Raw genomic sequence first — 22,540 nt, forward strand, 5'->3', positions numbered from 1 at the left:
CTCACAGAGGAGGACAGACACAACGTCTGGCTCCACCCAAGGAATCAGCCGCTCCGCTGGGCCGACCACAGGCCCAGATAAGCTGCCCGAGCACTTCAAATGCAAACTGGCACCTTGGCAAATGATTAAAGGGGGACGACGACGACTTAATCAGGGGGGAAAAGGGGTTGTAAGCTCTTCATTTTAAAGTAGGTTTAAATAAATAACTGCGTTTACACGTGAAATCTATGCTCGTTAGCTAGTTGCTAATTCTGGCTGCAGTTTGAGGTGGGCAACTTAAGTAAAGTCAGACATTTTCCCAGGAAATAGCTGCCAGCTAAGACTAAAAATGCTGCTAATAAAAGCAATGAAAGAGTAGAGAACCATCACGACTATTTCCAGCCTTCTACACTAAATCCGTCACATTAATGAGCTGCTCTCAGGCGTCTTCGCTGCTGAGTGTTTTTATCTTTTATTGCAACGTTTGGGACAAATTTCTCACTGTTTCTCCGTCAGCCTGGAGAGGTCAGAGTGGAAGAGTCACCTGCTGTGAACGTAAGTGAGGAAAACCGTTAGAAGCTCGGACCTGAGGGCTTCCGCCCGGTCCAGCTGTCCATCCGTGTCCCGCTGACTGAAAAGCCTTTTCTTCCCTCAGGACTGACAGCAACAACAGGGCTGTCCTGACCTCAACATATGGGGGCCCCATATGTTGAGGTTCACCCACAGCTGCTTCTATTAATCTCACAATCCTTCAGAACTGAGACAGAATGCTCGCGCGCTCACACAGGATCCATTTATGGTGTTTAAAAATACTTCTTTTCTTTCTCCCTTGACAATTTACATCATCGTTTCTCCTCCTTTATTCCTAAACTCAGCCCGCAATTGAGGGTGAAAACCACGAAAGCAGGTCGCTCAAGAACATCAGCGACTGTCTGAATACATTAAATCATCCTCACACACCACTGAAACGGCGCTTTTACTGGAATAAGTGAACAGGAAGCCGCAGAATTAAACTCTAAGTGAAAGGCCGTCGCGGTGCGACCGAATCCGGACGCCTTCGCCGTGGCAACGGTGCAGCTCCACACAAACTGCGTCGCCGAGCTGAAAACAAAACCGGAATTTCTGTGGAAAACCGAGGCTGACTCAGCTGTGGGGTCGGTCCAGCAGCCGCGACGCTTAAATCCAGCAGGAGGAGTTTGTTTTTTAGGTCGTGACCTTTCGCGGCAAACCGGGAAACTTTACGTGAAGGTTTTAAAGGGGGAGCGCCAAAACACAGTCTCCCATTGGAGGGCATGAAGCGTCTTTATCAACACAAGCCACAACATCAGCCTGTCAGAACCTCTGGAAGGAGCTAAAGCAGTCAGGTGTGACGCTGCGCAGTCGCCGATTTCAGACCTTTATCTTGATGGCATCTGAAAAATGCTTCCTTGGCCTCGCCTTGTCTGCTTTCGTTCCTCTTGAGGGGGTGAAAGGAGGAGCCACTTTGTTCCAAACTGTTGGATAACATCAGCTAATGAGACTCTCATCGTCTCCCACTGGACCCAACACAGCAGATGGGTCCAGTTATGAAACACTTAAACAGGAATCTGAAGCAGAAATGGACCGAGCGTCTCCACATTTCAGTTTCCGTCCAGGTTTCACAGTTAATCTGCACTTTTTGGCCCATTTTTGGGCGACTATGGCCGAGCAAGAAAACCTGCCGAGAGGAGAGGAATCAAAGAAAGCCTGTTATTCTGGAGGGGAAATAGAAAACAGGAGGATGTAAAATACGGAGAGAAACGTCTCAATGAAAGGTCTTTGACTGGAAAGAATGACGGACACAGAAGTACTTGTTAAATGCAGAAGTACAGCCGCAGAGCTCATCTGGGGTCTGTAAAGCCTCGTTTCTGCCCCCTGGCGGACAGACACGATTATAGCAACTATGGAAAAAAAATGTTTCCTCAGGAAACAAAATCTTATTTTCCTTTGTTGTCATAAACGACAGTAGAACACCTTGTTGCAATAATGTGTTTATTAGTACAACTGCTGAGAAAGACATTTCAGTTCCAGAACCTAAAGACTGTTCAGTACCGCTGCGAAGGGCCTTGGATATCAGACACTTAGGACCAGAGGTTTGATGATGGCGGCGAGAAAAGTGGAAAAATAAATAACGTAAATGAAACTCTGCAAAGAAATTTCAGCATTGAAACGCACAAGAGACAGAGAACACAAACATACACATCTGCACACACAACTTGTACTTCCATCTTTCCAAGGACTCTATGAGATACAGTACTAGATCCTCCGGCTCCTGATCCGTACGGTAACCATCACATCTCTGCCTGACCCCTGACCCGGAAGCCAACCCCACCAGAGCATAAAACCAACCAAACTACGTCTTCACCCCCCCACATGGACTCCTGACCTTGTGATGACCAATAAAATCTCCTTACCACACACACACACATGAATAAATCTATGTATATATATTTATTGTGCATTTTTCTAATCATGTCGGGTTTCCAGTCTCTCTGATTTATCAACATGTTCATCAAGCTAAAAACCACTAGAGCTAAAATCAAGATCTTAAAATCTGAAGACGTGCACGCTAACGATTCTAACGAGAGTCAGACCTGCTGGATCAACCTAAACCGGAGTCTTCCTCCTCTCAATAGTACGAAATAATACATCAACACAGAAAAAAACAATACTGCAAAGACATTATTGTATCATCAATGTGGTAGAAAATGGTTGTGAAGAATGAAAAAGACATTTACAGCAAAAATCAGGTTTTGGAAAAAGGAAATAGAATGTTTTGAGCACTGACTCACTCAGAGCGGCCTCAGCTTAAACCTGTAGAGTCACTTTTCTGCGTTCCACATTGGAAACAATCAGGACCTTCACGGGTCGGAGCACACAAAGTCGTGGATTTACAGCAATTCTTTTAGCTTCCAAAGTCAAAGATACGACTCAAATATGGATTAAACATAATCAAAAACAGCTCTTGTTATAATATAACTTCATTTTAAACCTATTAGCCAGGATTAGTGTCAGGTTCTACAACAGCATCCCACTTTTTTTTATTTAGGATTCTTCATTTCAGACTGGGAACGTCCCAGTTGGAGGTGATCTCATTCCTGGTAAACAGGGACGTGCTGGAGGCCGATCCCACTGAAATCATTCCTGTGACTTCCTGTCTGGTCTATAAACCGGGTAGTTATGTGGCCATTGCTGGGCCGCTCCAGTTAGGAATTACGAGCGCTCCTTAATAACTACGACGCCTGTGATGTCATACAGGAAGTGACCCGGAGCTAAATTCAATCAGACCTTGTGCAAACTGCTGCAGCCAGTTTCCTTCCATTTCATTCTAAACTGTCAGTATCAAACAATCTCAAACGCTACCGCGTGACATCAAACACTGGATTTCTGGATACTTAAGCATATTTGCCGTCTCCCAGAGCATCAGATGAGGGGACGGACGCCACTCTGACAGCTAGCTGTGCGCTAAAAAGCTGCAACTATCAAGCGTTTGGCCAGCCACAACAGGCTGCTTTGATGTGTACAATTAGCTTTGATGTTAAGACAGCTGCTTCTATGCATTTTGACCGGTAGAGAAGTGGCGTCCATCTACCATCTAATGCTAAAGTAAAAGGAAAACATTAGCATGTTTTTTTAAAAAGAGACACTTTAGCTGAATTTAGCCCTGAGAAAAAAAAAACAAGATTAGCATAAACACGAGAAAAGAGAAGAGGCAGTTTTTCATCTTCGCTCTCACACAGTACACATTTAATCCCCAATAATCCAAAATTTTAAAAGGAAAAAACTAATAATGGCCTTCAATATCATACGGAATAAAACTGCAGACCCCCCCCCCCCAAAAAAAACCCCTTTTGCAAACATGTGACATGTTTATGTCGTCCTTCGTGCCCCAGAGAGGAATGATAAAACTACAATAAATAGATTTCAGCCTCCTTCGATAAGAAACTGCCTCTTTTTTAGCCAATCAGAGTTCAGTGTTTTGCAGCCTGAGAATCCGTCCACAGTGACCGCGAGAGACGCAACTAACCAACGGAGTCTGTTAATAAAGAGGAATGATCGGAGGAGGCGAGCGCTCACGTCCCTCCCAGTCCCGTCTGGAGGGGTCTCAAACCCAGTACTGGTTCTTTTTCAAGGCCGGGTTCGTTGTCCGACAGTGCTGCAACAGCTCCGGGTCGGTGTCCTTGGAGTCCATGTTGGACATGGGGATGTTGTTCACTTGGTCCGTTTTGCGGAAGGTTTCCGAGCCGGCGACCTCTCCGTTCTTGGGCTTTGATGCCGCCGTCTGGACGTTGTGCTTGCCCGTCTTGTTTTTACGGATCAGGTAGTAGGCCACGATGGCTGCCAGCAGCAGGATGAGGAGGACCACCAGGATGGGGATGAGGATGGACCAGAGGTTGTTCTGCCGAGCTACGTGCGGTTTCCCGTGGGGGCTGTCGCCGGGAGGGGCGGTGGTGGGTCCGTCCCATCCGGGTTGGGTCCCATCCATGTTGCCACCCCAGCGGGGTCTGCTTGGAGGGGCGCGCGTGGACCCGCCCACCTGCGGGGGGCCTTTGAACCCGTCTCTTGATGGGTCTTCAGAGGGAATTCTCAGCAGCGTGGCGGGATAGACCCCGGAGGCGTTGTAGGGGCCAGTCTGGAAGGGAAGCACGCACTCTGCTGGAGGAACTCCGTGGGCTTTGAGCAGGAAGCGGGCTTCATCCTGACCGGTGCCGTCTTGTGGATTAGAAGAGCTGTTGAGGATCTCCATGGCCACGCGTCCCTCGTCCAGGTCCTTCTGGCTGAACACGTCGACTGGCTGACCCGCGCCGGGATTTCCAGACCGCACAAAACGAGCCCCCTTTGGCTGCTGGATGACTTTGAACGTCGGCGAGGATCCGGTCTTGTTGGCCAACGCGGTTGCGTCCAGAAGTTTCTTGTCCAGCTGGACCAGAGCGCCCTGTGGTAGGAGGGGATCCTGAGCGATGCTAGCGAGAGGCTGCACGGTGATGTTGAGGACAGAGGAGACGTTGGCCGCCCGGCTGCGAGCCACGAAAGCGACGCTGTCGCGAGGCGACGTGGACTTGACGAAGCGAACGCTGACTCTTCCTTCTCTGATCTGCTTCTGCGTGAAGGCGGACGTGGGCTGCCTGTCCACCATGATCGCTGCGTACTTGGGGACACTCGTGATCTTGTAGAGGACGTCCTCCTCTTTGCCGCCCCCGGCGGTGGCCCTCAACATCTCCTCGGTCACCAGCGTCTCATCGTCGCCTTGTTTCACCTTGATTTCCGGGGCTTTCTCCAGAATCAGGGTGCGAGCCAAGACGCCGATGTGGAGCGTGTGGGGCTTCGTCTGGTGCCGCCCGTCTGACACGACGAACTCCACGAACCCGTTGGCGAGGCTGCCATCGCTGTAGAAGCCCACCTGCCCCAGATTCACCATGTCTTGGGTGAACTCAGACACGGCTTCCATCGTGAGCGAGTGGACCAGTCGACCGTTGGTGGGCGCCTTGGTCACCTTGAAGAAGACTTCATCTGGTGGGCTGTCCTCATCCTGGGTGTTCAGATGCCTTTGGGTCAGGATGGTCACGGACCCCTGGAGAACCTCCAAGAGAACATCTGTGGTGACGATCTCGGGGGGCTCCGAGCCGCGCCGTTTGACCGAGATGTTAAAGATTTCTTCCAGGATGACAGATTCTGCGGGCGAGCTCAAAACATGGATGTCGGACTTGAGCCGCGCCTGGAAAGAGAAACTGTCGAAGGAGGCCGGCGAGTCATCGTGGAGGTACTCCAGCCGGCCCTCGGTCACGTCTCTCTGGGTGAACCTTGGGGCGTCCCGGGGCAGATCCCGCCCCTCCACCGTCACCCGACCGTGGCCGGGAAAGCGCTTCAGCTCAAAAACCACGTCGGCATCGGAGCGCTGCTCTTCGGGGAGGCTGGCCAGGAGGTTGGAGGCGTCCAGAATGGAGACCTCGATGGCTTTTCTCTGGCCCTGCACTATTTCAAGACCTGAGGAGAAACAAAAGAAAAGGCCAGAGATGTAAATCCTGATCCGGCCCACCCCCGTCTACAACTAATTAGGCAGAACGATGTTGGCACGTGAGCAGAGGCAGCCGGAGCAGAAGGAAGGATGGAGTGATGGATCACTTTATCTCTCTGGACAGGCGAGGAGATGGTGCCGGACCTCAGCGCAGAGCAGAAACGTTCGTCTGGAGCTAACGCTAGTTAATGACAGAGACTAAAACCTCTGAGAAAATCTAAATAAGAATAAATATGTACAAAAACAGCCACTAAGTCTATACACTAAGTCTCCTGAACCAACAGATCACACATGACCAGAGCTTTGAGTCCTTTACCTTTGTTCTTCCACAGCTGGGACGAGACGTTGCTGTGAGCAGCATAGTAAGAGATGACGATGGGCAGGATGTGACGGACGTCCGGGGCCGGCTGGGACGACAGAGCCAGCTCTATGGAGTCCTTGGCCACCCAGAATGGTTCCTCTGGTACCTGGTGCTCGTAGTAGACCACTCCTGACTCCAGCTGTGGGCCAGGGAAAAAAACAGATGAGTTTATCTCAATTAAACCCAGAGCCTCTGTAAAGCATCTCCGTTCTGTCATGATGCTCCTTTTATGACGTTTGTCTGTGACGCTAACAGGTAAAACAACAGGGGAACGTCCGGTTGTGTTTGGCGCCGCCTGCTGGCGAAGGAGAAAATGCATTCTTTTATCCAAAAATGAACATTACATTTTACATTCTTAGAGTTTTTTGTTTTTAAATGAACATCAAATCTACTTGCACTTGTGGTAGATAAAACAAGAGAATCATCCTGACAAACATAAGTTGTGCTTTCAGGTGCATAAAAATGTATTTTGTTTTTACTGTTCGATTATGATGAGGACAAAACTGTTTTAACAGGAACCCGTTCTAACAGGAACCCGTTCTAACAGGAACCCGTTCTAACAGGAACTCAGCCCCATTCATTCATCTGGTGATGGACAAACACTTCCTAAATAAAACTCCTTTTGAAATCCAGCCTGTGTTTAATGATGAATCCGGGTTCCCCTTTTTATTTTGTCAGTAGGGTTAAAGTGAGACATAAATCTTGTGGTGGTGGTGGGGGGGGGGGATTAAATCAACACGCCTCTAAAAGAAACACATCCGAGAAAAATGTGCTCAGAATGTGCTGCGAAGGTAATTACCTGTGTTTGTGAGAAATGGGTAATTTCCTCATACTGGTTCTTGTCAGTGGCCAGGATGAGTCTCCCTAAACGAGGTGGGCGGATCAGCGAGTAGCTTATCTCGTTTCCGTCCTCACTGGTTACAGCCCCCAGATTGGCACTTGTGATGGGCTGCCTCTTCCCTGCACACACACACACACACACACACACACACACACACACACACACACAACACACACACACACACACACACACACACACACACAGGCGCGAGCGTGTGAAATAGTTTCACTTCTAAAAAATTTGCAGTGGTTCTTTAAGCATTCAAGCTGACATGTTAGTTCCACAGTGAAATGAGAACAGTTCAACACTCAGGATCCTGGAGCATTTTAAATCAAATGGAATATGAGGTAAGAGCTACTTTTTTTAAAACTACAAATACAGAATAAAATCCATTTAATCCAATAAATACAGTTGCTGCAGCTCTTAACCTCCTGTTCTCTCCTGCTGATTCACATGGACACCAGCAGCAGCTGCTGATGTGGGAGCTGCTGTGACCCGCTGTTGCTATGAAACGTCTGGGTGTGAGACGGTTTCCCGGGAGTTGAGAAGTATGCAGGCACTAAAGTCACCTTTTTCATTTTCAACAAATAAGATGATAAGATGTCTGCTCACACTGGACCCGCACAGTAACGTAAATGGGATCTCTAACCCATAACCTGATTTAATTCCTTTCGTTTTGAGGTCTAAGTATTAATATTAATATTTAATTAAAAAAAAAAAAAAGTTATTCAACTGCAATACTGCGTTTAAACACTAGATGGCGGAAAAGGGCGTGTTCCCATGTGTAAAATGGTGAAAAGGGCAAATTCAAGAGCTTCTTTCCAACAATATCAATAAAGTAACTGCAGTTTGTGTGTCTGAAGGATGTCTGTGCTACCTGGAAAAACCACGAGTTCCTCCTGCGTTACCATCGTGATGGTGAGAGGCCGGGCGGTCACGACAAACTGGTAAAGAGGCGTGGTGTGCTCGCCATCTGTCACAGTGAAACCGAAACCTCCAGACTTTTCACCTGCTGGAACACAAGAGTTTCTAACACATGTCGAACTGCTTTATCAGTTAAATAAAATTGCACCATTAATGTGCAACTACTCATGAGTGAGTACTGTGGCCAGGGCGGGGCCTCACCCTGGTGGATGAAGATGACCTCCCCCTTGTTGACGTGAGACTGGGTGAAGTTAAGGATGGCCTCCTCAGGTGCTTCTTTGAACGCCACCCTCCCACCGGTCAGCGCCTCGAGGTTGTAGACCAGTGCCTCCACAGGGGTGTCGGCATCCTCAGTATTTAGCATGCTGGCGGTGATGTCAGCTTCCTCCCCAGCAAGAACCTTAAATCAAAGACAAAGAGAGGGAGAAAGGGAGACGAGAAGAGTCTGAGATTACTCTGGCTGAGTTATGTTTGGAGGAATCCAATTAAAGCAGGGGTCAGGAGTTCATTGGGAAATTATTCGAACCTCTTTACGTCACACCAAATCAGTCTGAAGATGCTCAAAGGGTCCAGGGGACCTTTACAGGAGGCACACGTACAAAAAAATCCAACCAGGAGGAAAGCTATAATATTAAAGCCAACAAAACCCCGCCGCGGCCAGAGCAACGTTTTTTAAGAAGGATAATGATCCCTCTTTGGCCGTCTAGATGCTCCTCTTATCAGAAGATGGAGCGCAGCGGCTCGGGCTGAAAGGAGCGGCCTTAATAGACTTCTAATGGTCGGCTGGCTGAAAGCAGCATTAATTGAAAGAAATGGGCCAGATCCACAGAAAGACATTCTTAAATAGTAGCAATCAGCTGGGGGAATGAAATGAGGGTGCCCTGCAGTCAGAGGCACGTATCGATCGCAGGAGCTATTCCCCGGCTGCACCTTCAGCGCTCCCTCCTTCTGGAGGCTCGCTGTGAACAGCTAGAGGCCTCCAGCGGGGAAAAAGGACAAGGAGGAGGCTGTGTTGTGGATATTAAAGCTCCAGGTATCCATCACTCAAAGCTTAAGGTGTGTGTAATGCAGTCTCCAATGAAGTGCAGCAGAGTTGCTGTAATTAACTTTCCTTCAGAATCCGCAGTGTTGACCCGGCGTGCACCTGAAATAATCTGTCTGTGGTGAGCGTAAGTGATCCCGGCAGTTCCAGGGTTTATCGCTGCTGGTTACTCATCACGTGTGCTGTATTCAAAGGGGTTTAGTGAAAAGGAAGCAGAAAAGAACAGGAGAAGATGGCGGCATCCATTATCTGTTCTCAACAATGATGAGACGCTTTAGGCTGGACTACCTTTATAATTTAGCGTATTAGCATCCTAATTACTCTGTTTATTTAAGTTTACACTGTGGGCTATAATTACAGCTTAAAGTGTCGCTATAATAATGCCTATATAAATAATACAGCGCCAGGGCGTCATCACAAATACATAAATCGTTAATTAAAACAAAACTATAGCCGAGCCACGCTAGCGGCAAACACATGTACTTTTAACTAACTGCTGATGCCAGGATGCTAACAAGTGCACAATGGAAATGCTAATGTGCTCATATTTAGCTGGGATGGGAACATCAACATTTTCAGATGTTTGATGATAAGAAAAAGTGTCAGTTGGCGGGATGTGGCAGATTTAATGCGCGTGATTTAAGTCAACGCGAACCTCCGTGTTGCTCTGCAACGGTGGCACACAGCATCAGCTGGCCATTTAGCCTTCGTTTCTGATTCCACAAGCTGATTTCCTCTTCGTTCCAAACATGTGGTGATCCATATGCCAGTATTCGATGAGAGATAAAGAAATCATCGAGTATATTTGCTTCCAAATTGCTAAAACATTAGCAGGGTCCTTTATCACAATCAGAGTAAACAGCACTTTCTTTTCATGAATATCAAAGCTAATCTCTTTTATTCCCTCACAATAAAGGGAAATTTTACCAGTTAGCAACAGCTCTGTGAGGGAAGGTGCAGCTGCGTGGCTAAAGCTAGCACCTCCAACATGGTCGACGCAGCCAGACCTGCTTCACAGCATCCTCAGAGTCCAGAGAGCTGCGACTGTGCAGGGATGACTCAGCGGATTCTGGCGCTGCCCACCTGGTCAGATCTCACCATACAGGGGCAGAGTTGATGTTTGTGGGCAGATTCACACTTTCCGAGTGCCGCCTCTGGACGAAACTTCCAACGACTTAGTCAGAAATGCAAACATTCAAACACCGTCGGTGGTGTTTCGTTTCCAATCGATACAGATTCGGATGTGTGGGAGTCAGATGTGCGCAGTCATCTCACACAAGGCTGGAATATTCCAACTTTTTCCGCCGCCTCCTGCGATAACTTTGAAGCTGGTTTCATCTTCGGCCACACGCATCACCCCCCCCAAAGCTGTGGTATCATGTGGAAGGCGAGACACAGACGGAGGAATGAATGAATCTTTTATGTGTGGGAGGGATGGATGATCAATTTTTAAACCCGAAGGTGTTCCAGAACAGCAATCGGAAGTTTTAGCAAAGCGGAATAAAACCGGGTGACTTGCTTGATGGAGCTGATATATAAAAGATCTTTGTTGAAGAATCACTTCACTAATATGAATAGCAGCTAATCATCGACTGATCAAACATAGAGACGCGTCGCGTGTTTGGGAAATAGAGGGATTTAAACGATTTCTGCACCATTTTCACTGGTTTCCATGACAGCAATGAGACAAAAAAGCTGCAATGACCTCGAGCGAGATTAGGAAACGGAGCACCAACACAGAGAGAAGAAAAACCCTGATTAGACGGGAAAAGGTCCCCACTTCTGATAAAAATGTGTCAATAATTCACAGACGGCCAGACTTCTGCAGCAGCTCCGGAGGTTCTGATGGTGCAGAACCCGGCCGCTGTCACTAGATGGCCACATTGACCCACCCAGCCAGTCACCAGCCAATCTGGGGCAGGTAATCTGTGCAAATAGAGGTTTATATAACAATCAGGGCTTTTAGCAACTACGAGAGGCTGCGGGTGGAAAATGACAGCGAGTTCTTAACGAAGGAGGCGCTGCTGGGACAAACGTCTCGACGGTGGACCGAGGACTCGACGGCGTCGCTGTCTGGGAGCGTTGGAGTTCCGAAACCACTCAGACAAACTTGATGTTGTGTTTATTCCTCTCTGTGTACAACTGCAACGCTTCTCTAATGCCGTCTGTCTGGCGGTCCAAATATTTGGAGTCCTGGAAATGTAGGAAAGGAGGCTGAGCCGGAGCCGAGAGGCCCCAGACAGCCGGAGCAGCTGAGCCGGAGCAGACAGACGCAGTGTAAACACTAATGGAGAGCAGCTGCACGGACCAGGCCACATGAAATCAATGGTGAGCCGGAGCAGAGCCGGAGCAGAGCCGGAGCAGAGCCGGAGCAGAGCCGGAGCGCGGGCTTGTTATTCATCATGTCTGATCATCTGTTCAAAAGGTCGGGACACACACGCGGGCACGCGTGCGTTTCCTGCTTTAAATCAATTCCCCAGATCGGCCGCGAGCGTGCGCGCAGACACCCGCGCGTTATCCCGCCTCCCTCGCGCCGCCAGAAACCCGCGGTCACGGCGACCATCTTGGTTTTCCAAAAATATGGGTTGCCAGGGAGACGCGGAGCCGCGGGCAGGCAGAGCAGGGCAGGGAGGGCTGAATGACAGAGTTGGGCTCCAGCTCTGCGGGCTGATTATCGCCGCCTGGTTCCGAGCGCCTGGCGCACGGTCCAAAATGCTGCACAACTTCCTTTATGGCCGGAGTAAATCAACTCAAAAGTGCGCCACAAACGCTCTCAGAGACGAGTGCAGACGCCGTTAGATAAATGATGTGGGTTTATGTGGCTGCAGTGGGGGAAGTTATCTAGCGACGCCACTGACGGTCACAGCGCCACAGAACACGGACGGACGGTATTTTCAAATCCCCATCAGCCTCAGCCTTGGAACCGCCGGAGTTCTGTTGGGAAACTTTGCCTTCTGGCCTCCCGACCTTCGTGGATGTTATGTACCTTGACACTTTTCAAGCCCGCCTCCTGCTACAGGACTCCCGGTGGTTCTGTGTCCTGCCCGGCTGCAAATCGCATTCAAGAACATGATGAAGGCTTTGACCCGGCCTTCAAAGCCCGCCGTTCCCCCCATCCGCCCGAGCATTCACAAAGGAAATACAGAACCGTGGACGGAATGGGGGTCTCAACCTGCAGAGCGAGAGACACAAAGGGACGCAAAGCCGGCGTCCTGGTGCAGGAAGCCCTGAGACAAACACGGGTTTGTGCCGGGCCTGATGAAAACCTTCCAAACACACATTTCAAATGTCGCTCGACATTTGAGGCGAGCCGGCGAGACGCACCCTCGGCCGGCGCCGAGCTGCGGAGATTAGCATCGCTGGCGTGGATACGAGGCCCGCCCCCTTTTTCTGTATTCCTGCTGCAAACTGCCACACCGGCAAATCCGAGAGCGCATCAGAATTCAGCAGAGAGTCGCTGACCTGGAGCGCGCAGGTGACTCACGTGACCCGCTTTCCATGCGCGGGAGCAATCCAGCCGAGAATGTGCTAATTAACCTATACTTCATGCCCCTTTATATATAGAGAATACGTGGCGCCGCGGCCGGCACCGGCGTCTCAGAGGTCGGCCGTGGAATCGCGCTGCAGTATTAATCCTCGCAGCATGAGGTGAATTTGATTCAGTTCATACAGGATCGGCACCAGTGGAGCTGGAGAGCTCAGCAGAGGACCGGAGCTCTTTCAGAGTCTAGACCGCCTTTAAAATCTGACGCTATATGATTAAAGGCAAAGGCTTCACATCTTTGGAGACTTTAAATATTCACATCAGCCTCAGATACCAGTGGGCGGAAGTTAAATAGTGACTCGTGTCTTGTTTGATTTGCTCTTCGAGCCGTTATAATTGAAAAATCACCAGCAGGAAATCAAAAAAGAGAAGCAAATACTGTTAAATTTGAAGTGCTGGTTGTTTCCTCCAGTCCCAGAGGAGCTGAGCGTGACGTGTTAAAGGAAGGGAAAAGGGCTACCTCCAGTCCCGTGTTACGCGTCAGTTTGGGCGGCTCGTCGTTGACCGGGATGACAGTCACTGAGATGGTGAAGGGGAGGCTCCGCCGTTCGATCTCATAAGCGGAGGCAGAGAGTGTGAAGCTGTCCTCCGTGCTTTCTGTGCTGTCATGCATGTAGTAGATGTGTCCAAGCTTCATCTGGAGAGGAAGAAAAAAAACCAAAAAACTCACTTGTCATTCAGCTTCATTCCAGATCAGATCTTGGGGGGTGAGAATGAAATTCTGCTTTATTTACCTCTAAAGACATTAAATCACATGTAGATATGAGCAACAGGCACGGTGGCGTTACGCACCATTAAAATCTTTAATTTCAAGAAACACAAACTCTTTAAATTCCATGTTTTCCCTCTGGTTGTTGCGCTTCCTTCATACTCATATAATTGGAATAATAAGAGTTGGTTCAGAATAATATTCAGCTGTGAAAACAGTTGTTCCTCATCTTCTCTGTCTTTTGGGAACATGATTATTTCAGCCACGGTTTGAGGATTACAAATATTTATAACAGAATGCCTGTGTTTGAAACATGCGGGGGAAAAGTAAACAAAGAAGATTTGACGGCCGGCTGCTGTCTGCTGGGAGGTGGGAGAGGTTCAGGGGGAGCGAGCGTTAGGACCCTGGATCAGGGTTGGACCTTTGCTTGTCGTGTGGCGGCACCATTAAAGCAGCCAGCCAAGCTCCAGGATGCTCCCCTGTTCCATCATATACACCAATATTACATTTATATATCTAATTTAATTGATATTCCCGAACAGACTTTTGTAAAAATACAGGGATTTCTGCGCTAACCAAGCTAGGCTAACTGGGTTAGAGTTCAATTAGAGGGTCCCAGTTTTCTGTTCCTGTACATTACAACTGGTATTGATTCAGATGGAGGATTAAAGGAGATGGAGACGTCCACCCTGACTGGCTGGAAGGTCTGTGGAAGCTCTGATTCATCCCTGGAGTTTTGAATTTTCTCTGTAAAATGGGTCTAATAACATCAGTTGGTGATAACGCGTGCTGCTATTTGCCGAAAACTTCAGGAATAAATTATTGATGCAGGAACTTTGTGAGACTTTCAAAGGGGCACAGTTGTGATGTGGTAATTACTGGATGTTTTTGGGCGCGGTCGTCAGAAACACACACTTCGGTTTACAAACTCATGATATCTTGTGTTGTTCTAAGTTGATAATGTACTATAGGTTATATTTAGAGCTTAATGTTGGACCCAGGAAGGTCGCTGTGTGTGTGTGTGGGGGGGGGGGGGGGACCAGATGCACAGTAGAATCCGTCACCCAGTGTCAGTCAGTTCGATAGTAAACAGCACCTGTAGCCTCAGAGACACGTGACCTTTACGTAAAAAAGAAGGTTCTTTTCTTGATTCCTGCTCTTGTATTCTGATCTGCCAGCGCGGTCGACTTATATTAGCTTTATTTATCCGGGGCCACGTCAGGGCAGATTAAGGGACGTAGAGCAGGCATGAGCCTTTATCATTAAATGCAGTGTGCTCTCCAGAGTCCTCTGCAACGAAGACAGACTGAACTTTGTTGAGAAAAAAATCTGCCTCTGCTCATTACTGCAGTACCCCCCCCCCCCCCAATCAATGTGGAATAACGATCAAAACAGAGCCTGGTGGAAAACTAAACAATAGGCAGTTCCTGGATGTGTGGTCTGTGATCTTCAGGCTCTGTGACGAGCTGCTTCTGCTCCATATTCTCATCTTGGGTTCAACAGACATCGTTGTTCTGCTACTCTAGTGGAAGAGCGTCCAAAATAACAGTCTCAAAATGGCAGCAGTGACCTGCAAACTAAAAATATTGTGCATATTGAGAAAAGTAGTGACTAAGATAGGCTCCTCTATCTTCATCCCTCCTCCACAGAATGCTGAGGAATCCAACGGCGCATGTAGTCACGTTCACATGAGCAGAGTTCTGACTCCATCCTCCCCCTCATGCAGAACATGTTGCCAGACTGGATGATTTAAATTAGAATTACAATGTGGCTTCAATAATCCACAGGTTATTTTCCCTGTGTTTAAAAATAAAACAAATGCCAGTTCTGATTATATGTTGCCATAGCGGCGAATGATAATGTTGAGTTTTGCCTCCCCACCTCCACCATCATCGCTGCTTCATTGGAGCAACACAACAGGAGCTCTGAGAGGCAGCATAAGTTAGACAGCACACACACACAAGCGCGCACACACACAAAAGGCGGGGAACTGTTCTGTGCGCTCACACATTATTACAGGCCTGTATCAGGCCAGTTTATTTTGGCCTCAGGCGGTCAGGGGCATCGTCAATTTTTCCACAATAGTTCAGCAAAGTAGAGGGAGGCTGCGTCTGAGCAGCACTAAAAGTAGGAACTGTAAGTGTTTCAGTAGCTCTGCTAAACTCTGTGGTCTTTTCAGGATGTATAAGGAGTTTCCATCCGTAACTACTGCATTTTTAATACTTTCCTGAAGCTACTGCCTCACAGCACACAGCTGCAGCAGCCTCCATGTTCTGCCTCCTCGCTATATTTGGTACAATCCAACCAAACCCAAACGGCCGGGAGTTCTCTCAGGACAGCGGAACATTAATGCTGCGTTACTGCTTGACCAAAAAAAAACATGATCAAGACTAATATTCTTACAAGCTGTTAAAACCAGATTAAATATGGCTAATTGTCTGAGCTCCTTTCCAAGTGTTGAGTATCAACTACTGAAATAAAAATGTTTTCTAATGGTTTGGGTGCAGAAACAGCACAGAAACTACCAGGAAATAGGAATATGTGACACATCAATGTGCTAATAACCAACTAATAGAGCCATTTCAACTTAGTCCTCCCTGAATAAAATTAGAATTACAATATTAGATAAAATGTCTGCACTAATAGCTTCATATTACATTTGTTATGAATCAAATTAGACCTGTTGACAGTGTTGCTCAACTGGCTGTAAATGTGAAGTTGCTTCTGCAAATTGCCCAGTGTGTATTTATAGTCTGGTCTTCTGTAATAGTAACTGAGTGTAGAGATGGAATCAGCTGAATTTAAAGTTGTGAGGATACAAACTGCCGTCACGGTTTACTAAACCCAAAGCAACTGAGGGTGCAGGAGATCCCGAGATCCGCGCTTAAGGTTTTGCAATCAAGTATTTTACACGTGGCATAAGTGAGGTTCTTATGTTTTCTCTGGAGCTCTGAATGCTGCTGATATTTCCTGACAAATTCTAGTCAGGTTGGAGCTGCTGAGTTCTGAGGATTTCTCCAGGAGAGCCAGAGGCAGAGGTGCTCCTTCTTGATTATTAAAGGCCTGGAGTCACATCACATTCCCGTCACTCTTATTTTTACATAAAAGGTAGATTTATATCATGTCTTGCTTTTAAGTTCGCGCAGAGGTGAAACCCAGATCACCAACACGTGGTCTAAAGATCTCCTAATGGCACCTTCTGAGTGGAGCTGTAATGTAGATTAGTTTACCCCATGAAGAGCTGCTCAAGGGTCAGAGGGAGAAAGTGAACAGAAGCGATATCACGACCTACCTCCTCCCATGTGAAATAAGTCAGTTCATCTCCGTTCAGGTAGCGGATGTCTCCGTGTTGCGGGGATTCTTCCACAAAGAACTCAATGTTGGCTGAGCTGTAGAAGGGATGCGAGATATTAATTATCTCGGCATTAATTGGCCTGGAAAGTCCTTCCTTCACGCTGAAATTGAAGGCCTGGACGGGGATGAGCCGGGGCACGATGTCCACAGAAATGTGCAGGTTCTCCACGGTGGTAAAACCATTACTGACGTCCACAGTGAGGCCATCTCTGCCCTGGAAAAAGACAGAGGAAATGATCGACCTCGCGCCTCTGTACTAGAGTGAATGTCTGATTTGAATCCAACAGAACAAAACCTGGACGAACGCAGACACGTAAAGAATGCGGCCCTGGTCGATGTCCTCCTGGGTGAAGGAGTGGATGTAGTCGAGGACAGGAGAGGCCGATGCGTCTGAACTGTTGGTCAGTTTGACCACATGACCATGGGACGGAGGGCTCTTAATGGTGAACACCATTTCCGTAGGCAGAATATCAGCCTGCTCCACCTGAATTAGGACCGAAGCTACAGTTAAGAGTTGCGTTCATTAACGGTGCAGTGTGCTAAACATCCCCCTCATTAACTTTTTAGATTGTGGGCTGTCTAAGTGGCTTGAGTCATCCTGTGTACCTCCAAACTCACATCAAATCCCTTGTTTTTTCTGCATTGTAGCGGAGTTCTCTTTCCACAGTACTACATTATTAAATGGAGAAACTTTCAAAAATAGCAGATGGTTGCGCAAACAGTTCCAATGACACTCGGTGGAGCAAATAAGATAAAACTTCAGAAAAGCACTCTGTCAGTGTTGGATTTGTTCAGGACAGCTGACAAAATCCATCCATGATATCTGAGAGTGCTGCACTTTCCAAATATGGCCACCTAACTTTGAATAGATTTGTTAAATTCAACACCTGAGTGCCTTTTGTAATATCTCAGAGGTATTCAGCACTAAAAAATGAAACCCCGGCGAATGTTCTAAGCCCCGTCAACATTTTAGCTCTTCTAAGGGTCAATTTATCAAGGTTTTATTTGTTGCATATTTCAGCAGTGCGTGTTTTTGTTGTTATCCTTAAAAATGGATGAACCGTAGCGAAATTAAAGTTTTAACAAAAGAAGACTTTTTGAAAAAAAAAAAAGTTCCGCATGCTCGGACGATTTAAACCTCTTTAATTGCATCCGAGATTAAATGAAGGCAGGCTCATCTTTGAAATTACACTGGGCTTGACATCCTAAGGGGGTGCTTAGTGCTGTTTTCGACACTTAATAGACTGTAATTTAGTACATAAACTAAATTAAAAGCAGCAACGTTGCGGGCCACATTGCCCTGTTCGTGTTGCTGTAAAGCAGATCAGAGACAATGTTATGAAACGCCTCATTAGGGAATCAGGTCGTGTTTTGTCACGAACAAAGTGACAAAAATCAATCATTAACATTTTCTCACGGCCAGGATGTCCAATAATCTTGGAGCTTGGTGAGGCTGTATGTTAGGTTACCCTCGCAGCTTTGCTTGACCATGTCAATAAAGTTTCACATTTTTCAAGATGCTTTGTTTGCACTATACATACCATCACACAGAAATGATAATTTTAAAGCTCTACGGATTCATACAGTATATTTAGAGTACATATTACCTTGAGGTTGTCCTGGCTGATAATGGTGTGCTCTCCCTCATAGGAAATGATGACCTCATTGGTCATGACCTCAGGCTCAGACAGGTAGGCTCGCTTGAAGATTTTAATCCTGAATGTACCCTCTTTGGAATGTCCCCCTGCTGTTAGGGTGAAGCTGAAGGAGTCCTTGGACCTCAAACTCTCGTAATTGTGTTCGTACGATACGACTCCTTTTTTCAGATCCTCCTGGGTGAACTCTGAAGCCTCGATGCCGCTCACGATGATCCGTCCGTCGCTCGGTGGGGACGTAACCAGGAACCTGATCTCCCCGTCATCTCTGATGTCCATGTTGGTGTCGGCGCTCAGCAGGGTGGTGTTCAGGGTCTTGGTGCTTCCGTGGTCAATGACAATTATGGTGTTGTTTACTACGTGCAGGTAGGGCTCGCCGGCCTGGATCTGAAGCAGCGCAGTGGTCTTGTGGAAACCGTCGGACACCTGCAGCGGAAAGCGCTCCTTGTCTGCTCCGTGGTGAACGAAGAGAACATTCTTACTGCGCAGGTCGGCTTGTGTGAAACGGAAAAGGGACTGCGATGGATTAGACGTAGAGACGATATTGCCTGAGAGGATCCCTTCGCGGGCGTAGACAATCTGGGAGTCGTTGAATCCCGAGTCATCATCTTTAAACCTAATGACATCGGTTGTTAGCAGACGCTGGCCGTAGCGCACCACATTGAAGACCTTATCCACGACTCTGAAAGGTATATGCTCATTCTTGGACTGGATGGAAACTCTGAAAACTCCACTGATGATTTCGTCATTGCCTGAGTCTGTGCTTTGATCAAAAACTGAAAAGTGGAATTCATCGCTGCTGGACTTGGAACCGTCATGCTTGTAAATCAGCCTGTTGCGTTGCAGGTCCTCATTGCTGAATACTCTTATTGCCCCCTCAAACCTGGGCTGACCTGGAGGGGAATCTCTTATCAGGTGGCCAAATTTTGGCTGTTGTGCGATTTGGTACACATAGTCTATAGAGTCTGGGGACTCAAGCCAAAGATAGTCTTTGTTTAGTGTGTGTTCACCACCCTGTAAAACAACTAATATTTCATTGGTCAGAACAGGACCAGCTGAGCTGGCGAGGATGTTCACGGGGAAGGTGTATAGAGGGGAGTATTGCTCATCGGCAAAGACCCGAAACTGGAACTGGTCCGTACTGTCCACTGCTCTTTTAACACGCACCCTGTAGCTCACAGTACCGTCCAAAAGGTCCTTTTGAGTAAAGATGTCACCCTCAGTCAACTCTTTGTTCAACAATATTAGACTACCGAGTTTTGGAGGGTTCATAAGGATGTATTTTACAGACTGTGGATCTGGGTTTTTCCCACGTACTTCAGCTTGAAGCTCCGTCAATCCAATTGTTTGTTCTTCGTCATCTTGTATCTCTAGCGCAACCAGATTGGAAACTTTAACTGGAGCAGGGATTATTTTCACTAAGAAGGTGTTGTTCCAAAGAGTGAACTGCCCCAGATGGATGTCAAACTGAATCATGTCGGCCAGAACATCCTCCTGGTCACTGGAGTCTGTGCTGACGTACCTGAGCCGACCTCGCTCCAGGTCAGACTGATGGAACATTGTAACCTGCTTGTACATTCCACTGCTTGTCATTTTCTGGAGTTCTCCGTATTGCAGAGGTTGGGTGATGTTATACACAAGGTCTCCATTACGGGGGCGAGCAAGGGCTGCCAGATTCTGAATACTTATGGACGTGTTGCTTCCTTGAGCCAGGGCAAGGCCATTGTTGATGACAATAGTTATGTGTGGTGGTGTCACAGACAACTTCAGAGTAGTTGAATGGCTTAGAGACTGACCATCAGAGATTTTTAAGGTAATTGCACTCGGAGTACCACCTCTGTGAACAAAATAAATACTTCCATCATTCAGATCCCTGCAGCTAAACTCTGAGATTCTTCTTCCTGGCTGTTTGTCATTTTCAAAGTAACCAACATCTATTAGGAGCTCTGAGGTTACAGTCACTTCTAATTGATCGCAACGTGTGTCTGAATCTGTAATTTTAATAATGTTGGGAATTAAGAGAGTCCTGCCATTTTCTGTGATCATGATTTCGTCTCCACCAAGTTGTGGCACGTCATTAAGAGGGACAATTTCCACTGGAAGGACATACTCCCGAGGAGCTTTTAGACATTCTGGAAGATAGCTGTTTGTGTGAACGGCAACTTCTAACCTGATTTGATCCGGATGCCTCTCGTTTCCATCATGCATGTACTTAATTTTGTTATTGGCAATGTCGAGAAGAGTAAACTTTTGTGTGTGTTTTGTGGGGACTTCTATATCAACTAAGCCGTACCAGGGTTCGTTCTCCAGGCTGAAAACAATCTCTGACTGATGCACTCCCGCAGCACCCAGGTCGAACGTAGGCTTTAGGTGGCTGACGTCCAGGAGCATTTCTCCACCTTCAGTCACCAATAATGGGGTGACGTCAAGTAGCTTTTTTACATTTCTGAACTCCTCTGGAGTTTCATCTGTTGCGTAGCAATGCTGCTCATTAAGGTCAATGTCAACATATCGGATATGAACGGGTGGAGAAGTTGTGGTGCTGTCTACGTCATAGTAAGTCGAGTAGTCATAGTCTTCTCCTTCGCATTTAACATGAACATCTTTGGTCACCAAAGCATCCTGCAGGCTTCTGTGCTTCTGATTGACTTTGATTTCACCCAAGCAACCAATAAAGGACTCGGTCGTCATTTCCTCTTCTATACGATCTAAAGGGCCACTGTCACGAAATACTTCCTTCATTTTACCTTGGATGCCTCCCATATACAAATTCCCAACCAGATCAAATGTTTGTGAGGGGTCAAGAGGGAGGGAGGCAGACTGGCTGTCAACATTAATGGCAAAAGTATCTTGACGGATTTGGACCACAACTCTGTGCCACTGATCATCGTCCAGCTGAACCTGGACATTGTCCAACACCTCCACGCCATTGCCGAGGTCCACCATGCCTTTGAGGTATCCTTTCACAATACCAATAGCAAAGAAGTCAGTGTCCCGGCCTGGATGGAAAACAAGCAGAGAATCTTCAATGGTGGTTTTCATGAGGAACTCTAAAGCCCTTGGAGCATCACTTGCGCCGCTCCAGGTTGAGAAGGATACAAAGGAATCAGGAGTGCTGAAACTTGTCGCCTCCCCGTCACTTGCTTGGAACTCACTGCTGCATGATTCCTTTGTGTCATGGCACTGTTGGAAGGCTGTCCTGAGAATATCAAACTGATGGGATTCAAATCTGACCTCACTCATGCAGCCACGGAAAGGAGGAATGGCATTACTGAGGTATGGAGTGTCCAGAGCTCCAGTTCCTCCAAGCCAAATACCCTGGTCAATGTTGAGCTCCTCCCCATCATCAGTCACAGGAACATATGTTGGGTAGAGCTCATCAATCGTCATGGTGAGTTGACCATCTTGCAGCGTGAGTGATATCTGGTGATCCAATAGGTTGTTCAGCTGGACTACTTGGGATGAGGACAGTGTTACCTCCCCAGACCCCATGTTCATTCGTGCCTATGGATAAATATACACAGCATACATATTATAAATTCATTTCACAGAGTTTTACAGTTTCATTTCATTTTCAGTTCTATGTTTGTTGACAAAAACCATTAAAGACTGAAGATTTGGGAGAGTTCGTACTGTTAAGCCACTGTGCTTAAACCAAATTTGCACTGGGATTCTTACAAATGCATAGAAAAAATTATTGCACTGAACTATTTTACTTTTCGTACATAGGGAAAAGGATTGCAATTACCCATTGAAGATAAAGAGACACATGCTGCGGTTCCAAAGGCAGGTATAAATATGAGAAAATATTCATTGTGGCAGCAAATTTGATGACCATTCTAATCTAAGATGACATAGTCCTCAGTCCAGTTAGACGATAAGAGATTGCAGGCACAAAAATCTAATCAATTTAGCCTATTTTCAGGCGCCATTGAATTATTCCACATGTATGTCCCTATGGTAACACAACCTCTCTTAGGAGATCTTTGTACAGCAGACCTCTGCTGCATTTTTTAACAACCAATTCCAGATTTCATTTTCAATTTTTATGTATTAAGAATGGTTGTCAGTGTCTATGAATACATCTAACTGGCAGG

General features: G+C 47.1%; 1 protein-coding gene and 2 long non-coding RNA genes across 5 annotated transcripts in view; 2 read left to right on the top strand and 1 right to left on the bottom strand.

Moving 5' to 3' along the window:
* Nucleotides 1-1,972: 1,972 nt before the first annotated feature.
* The window catches only part of cspg4 (chondroitin sulfate proteoglycan 4), a 47,101-nt gene continuing 26,533 nt past the window's right edge, over nucleotides 1,973-22,540 (bottom strand). The window contains exons 3-11 of one of the 2 annotated variants that reach the window (XM_057052176.1): nucleotides 18,396-21,947; nucleotides 17,084-17,272; nucleotides 16,727-17,002; nucleotides 13,186-13,362; nucleotides 8,341-8,539; nucleotides 8,093-8,224; nucleotides 7,174-7,334; nucleotides 6,330-6,513; nucleotides 1,973-5,982 (exon numbers count right to left, since the gene is read on the bottom strand). In XM_057052176.1, coding sequence (XP_056908156.1) covers nucleotides 4,103-5,982; nucleotides 6,330-6,513; nucleotides 7,174-7,334; nucleotides 8,093-8,224; nucleotides 8,341-8,539; nucleotides 13,186-13,362; nucleotides 16,727-17,002; nucleotides 17,084-17,272; nucleotides 18,396-21,947 — 6,750 coding nt within the window. In that variant the 3' untranslated portion in view covers nucleotides 1,973-4,102. Of the gene's footprint in view, nucleotides 5,983-6,329; nucleotides 6,514-7,173; nucleotides 7,335-8,092; nucleotides 8,228-8,340; nucleotides 8,540-13,185; nucleotides 13,363-16,726; nucleotides 17,003-17,083; nucleotides 17,273-18,395; nucleotides 21,948-22,540 lie in introns of both variants that reach the window. The other variant, XM_057052175.1, reaches the window with a different exon arrangement.
* LOC130536319 (uncharacterized) lies at nucleotides 7,412-8,307 on the top strand. 2 transcript variants are annotated; one of them, XR_008953329.1, is made up of 3 exons: nucleotides 7,412-7,562; nucleotides 7,680-7,763; nucleotides 8,079-8,307. It is a non-coding gene; the product is annotated as an uncharacterized LOC130536319 (long non-coding RNA). The 2 variants fall into 2 exon arrangements; XR_008953328.1 differs by having other exon boundaries at nucleotides 7,683-7,763.
* Nucleotides 11,100-18,734, top strand: LOC130536320 (uncharacterized). The gene is made up of 3 exons (XR_008953330.1): nucleotides 11,100-11,606; nucleotides 18,439-18,479; nucleotides 18,615-18,734. It is a non-coding gene; the product is annotated as an uncharacterized LOC130536320 (long non-coding RNA).

Source organism: Takifugu flavidus, chromosome 13 (assembly GCF_003711565.1).
Source record: "Takifugu flavidus isolate HTHZ2018 chromosome 13, ASM371156v2, whole genome shotgun sequence".
NCBI lineage: Eukaryota > Metazoa > Chordata > Actinopteri > Tetraodontiformes > Tetraodontidae > Takifugu > Takifugu flavidus.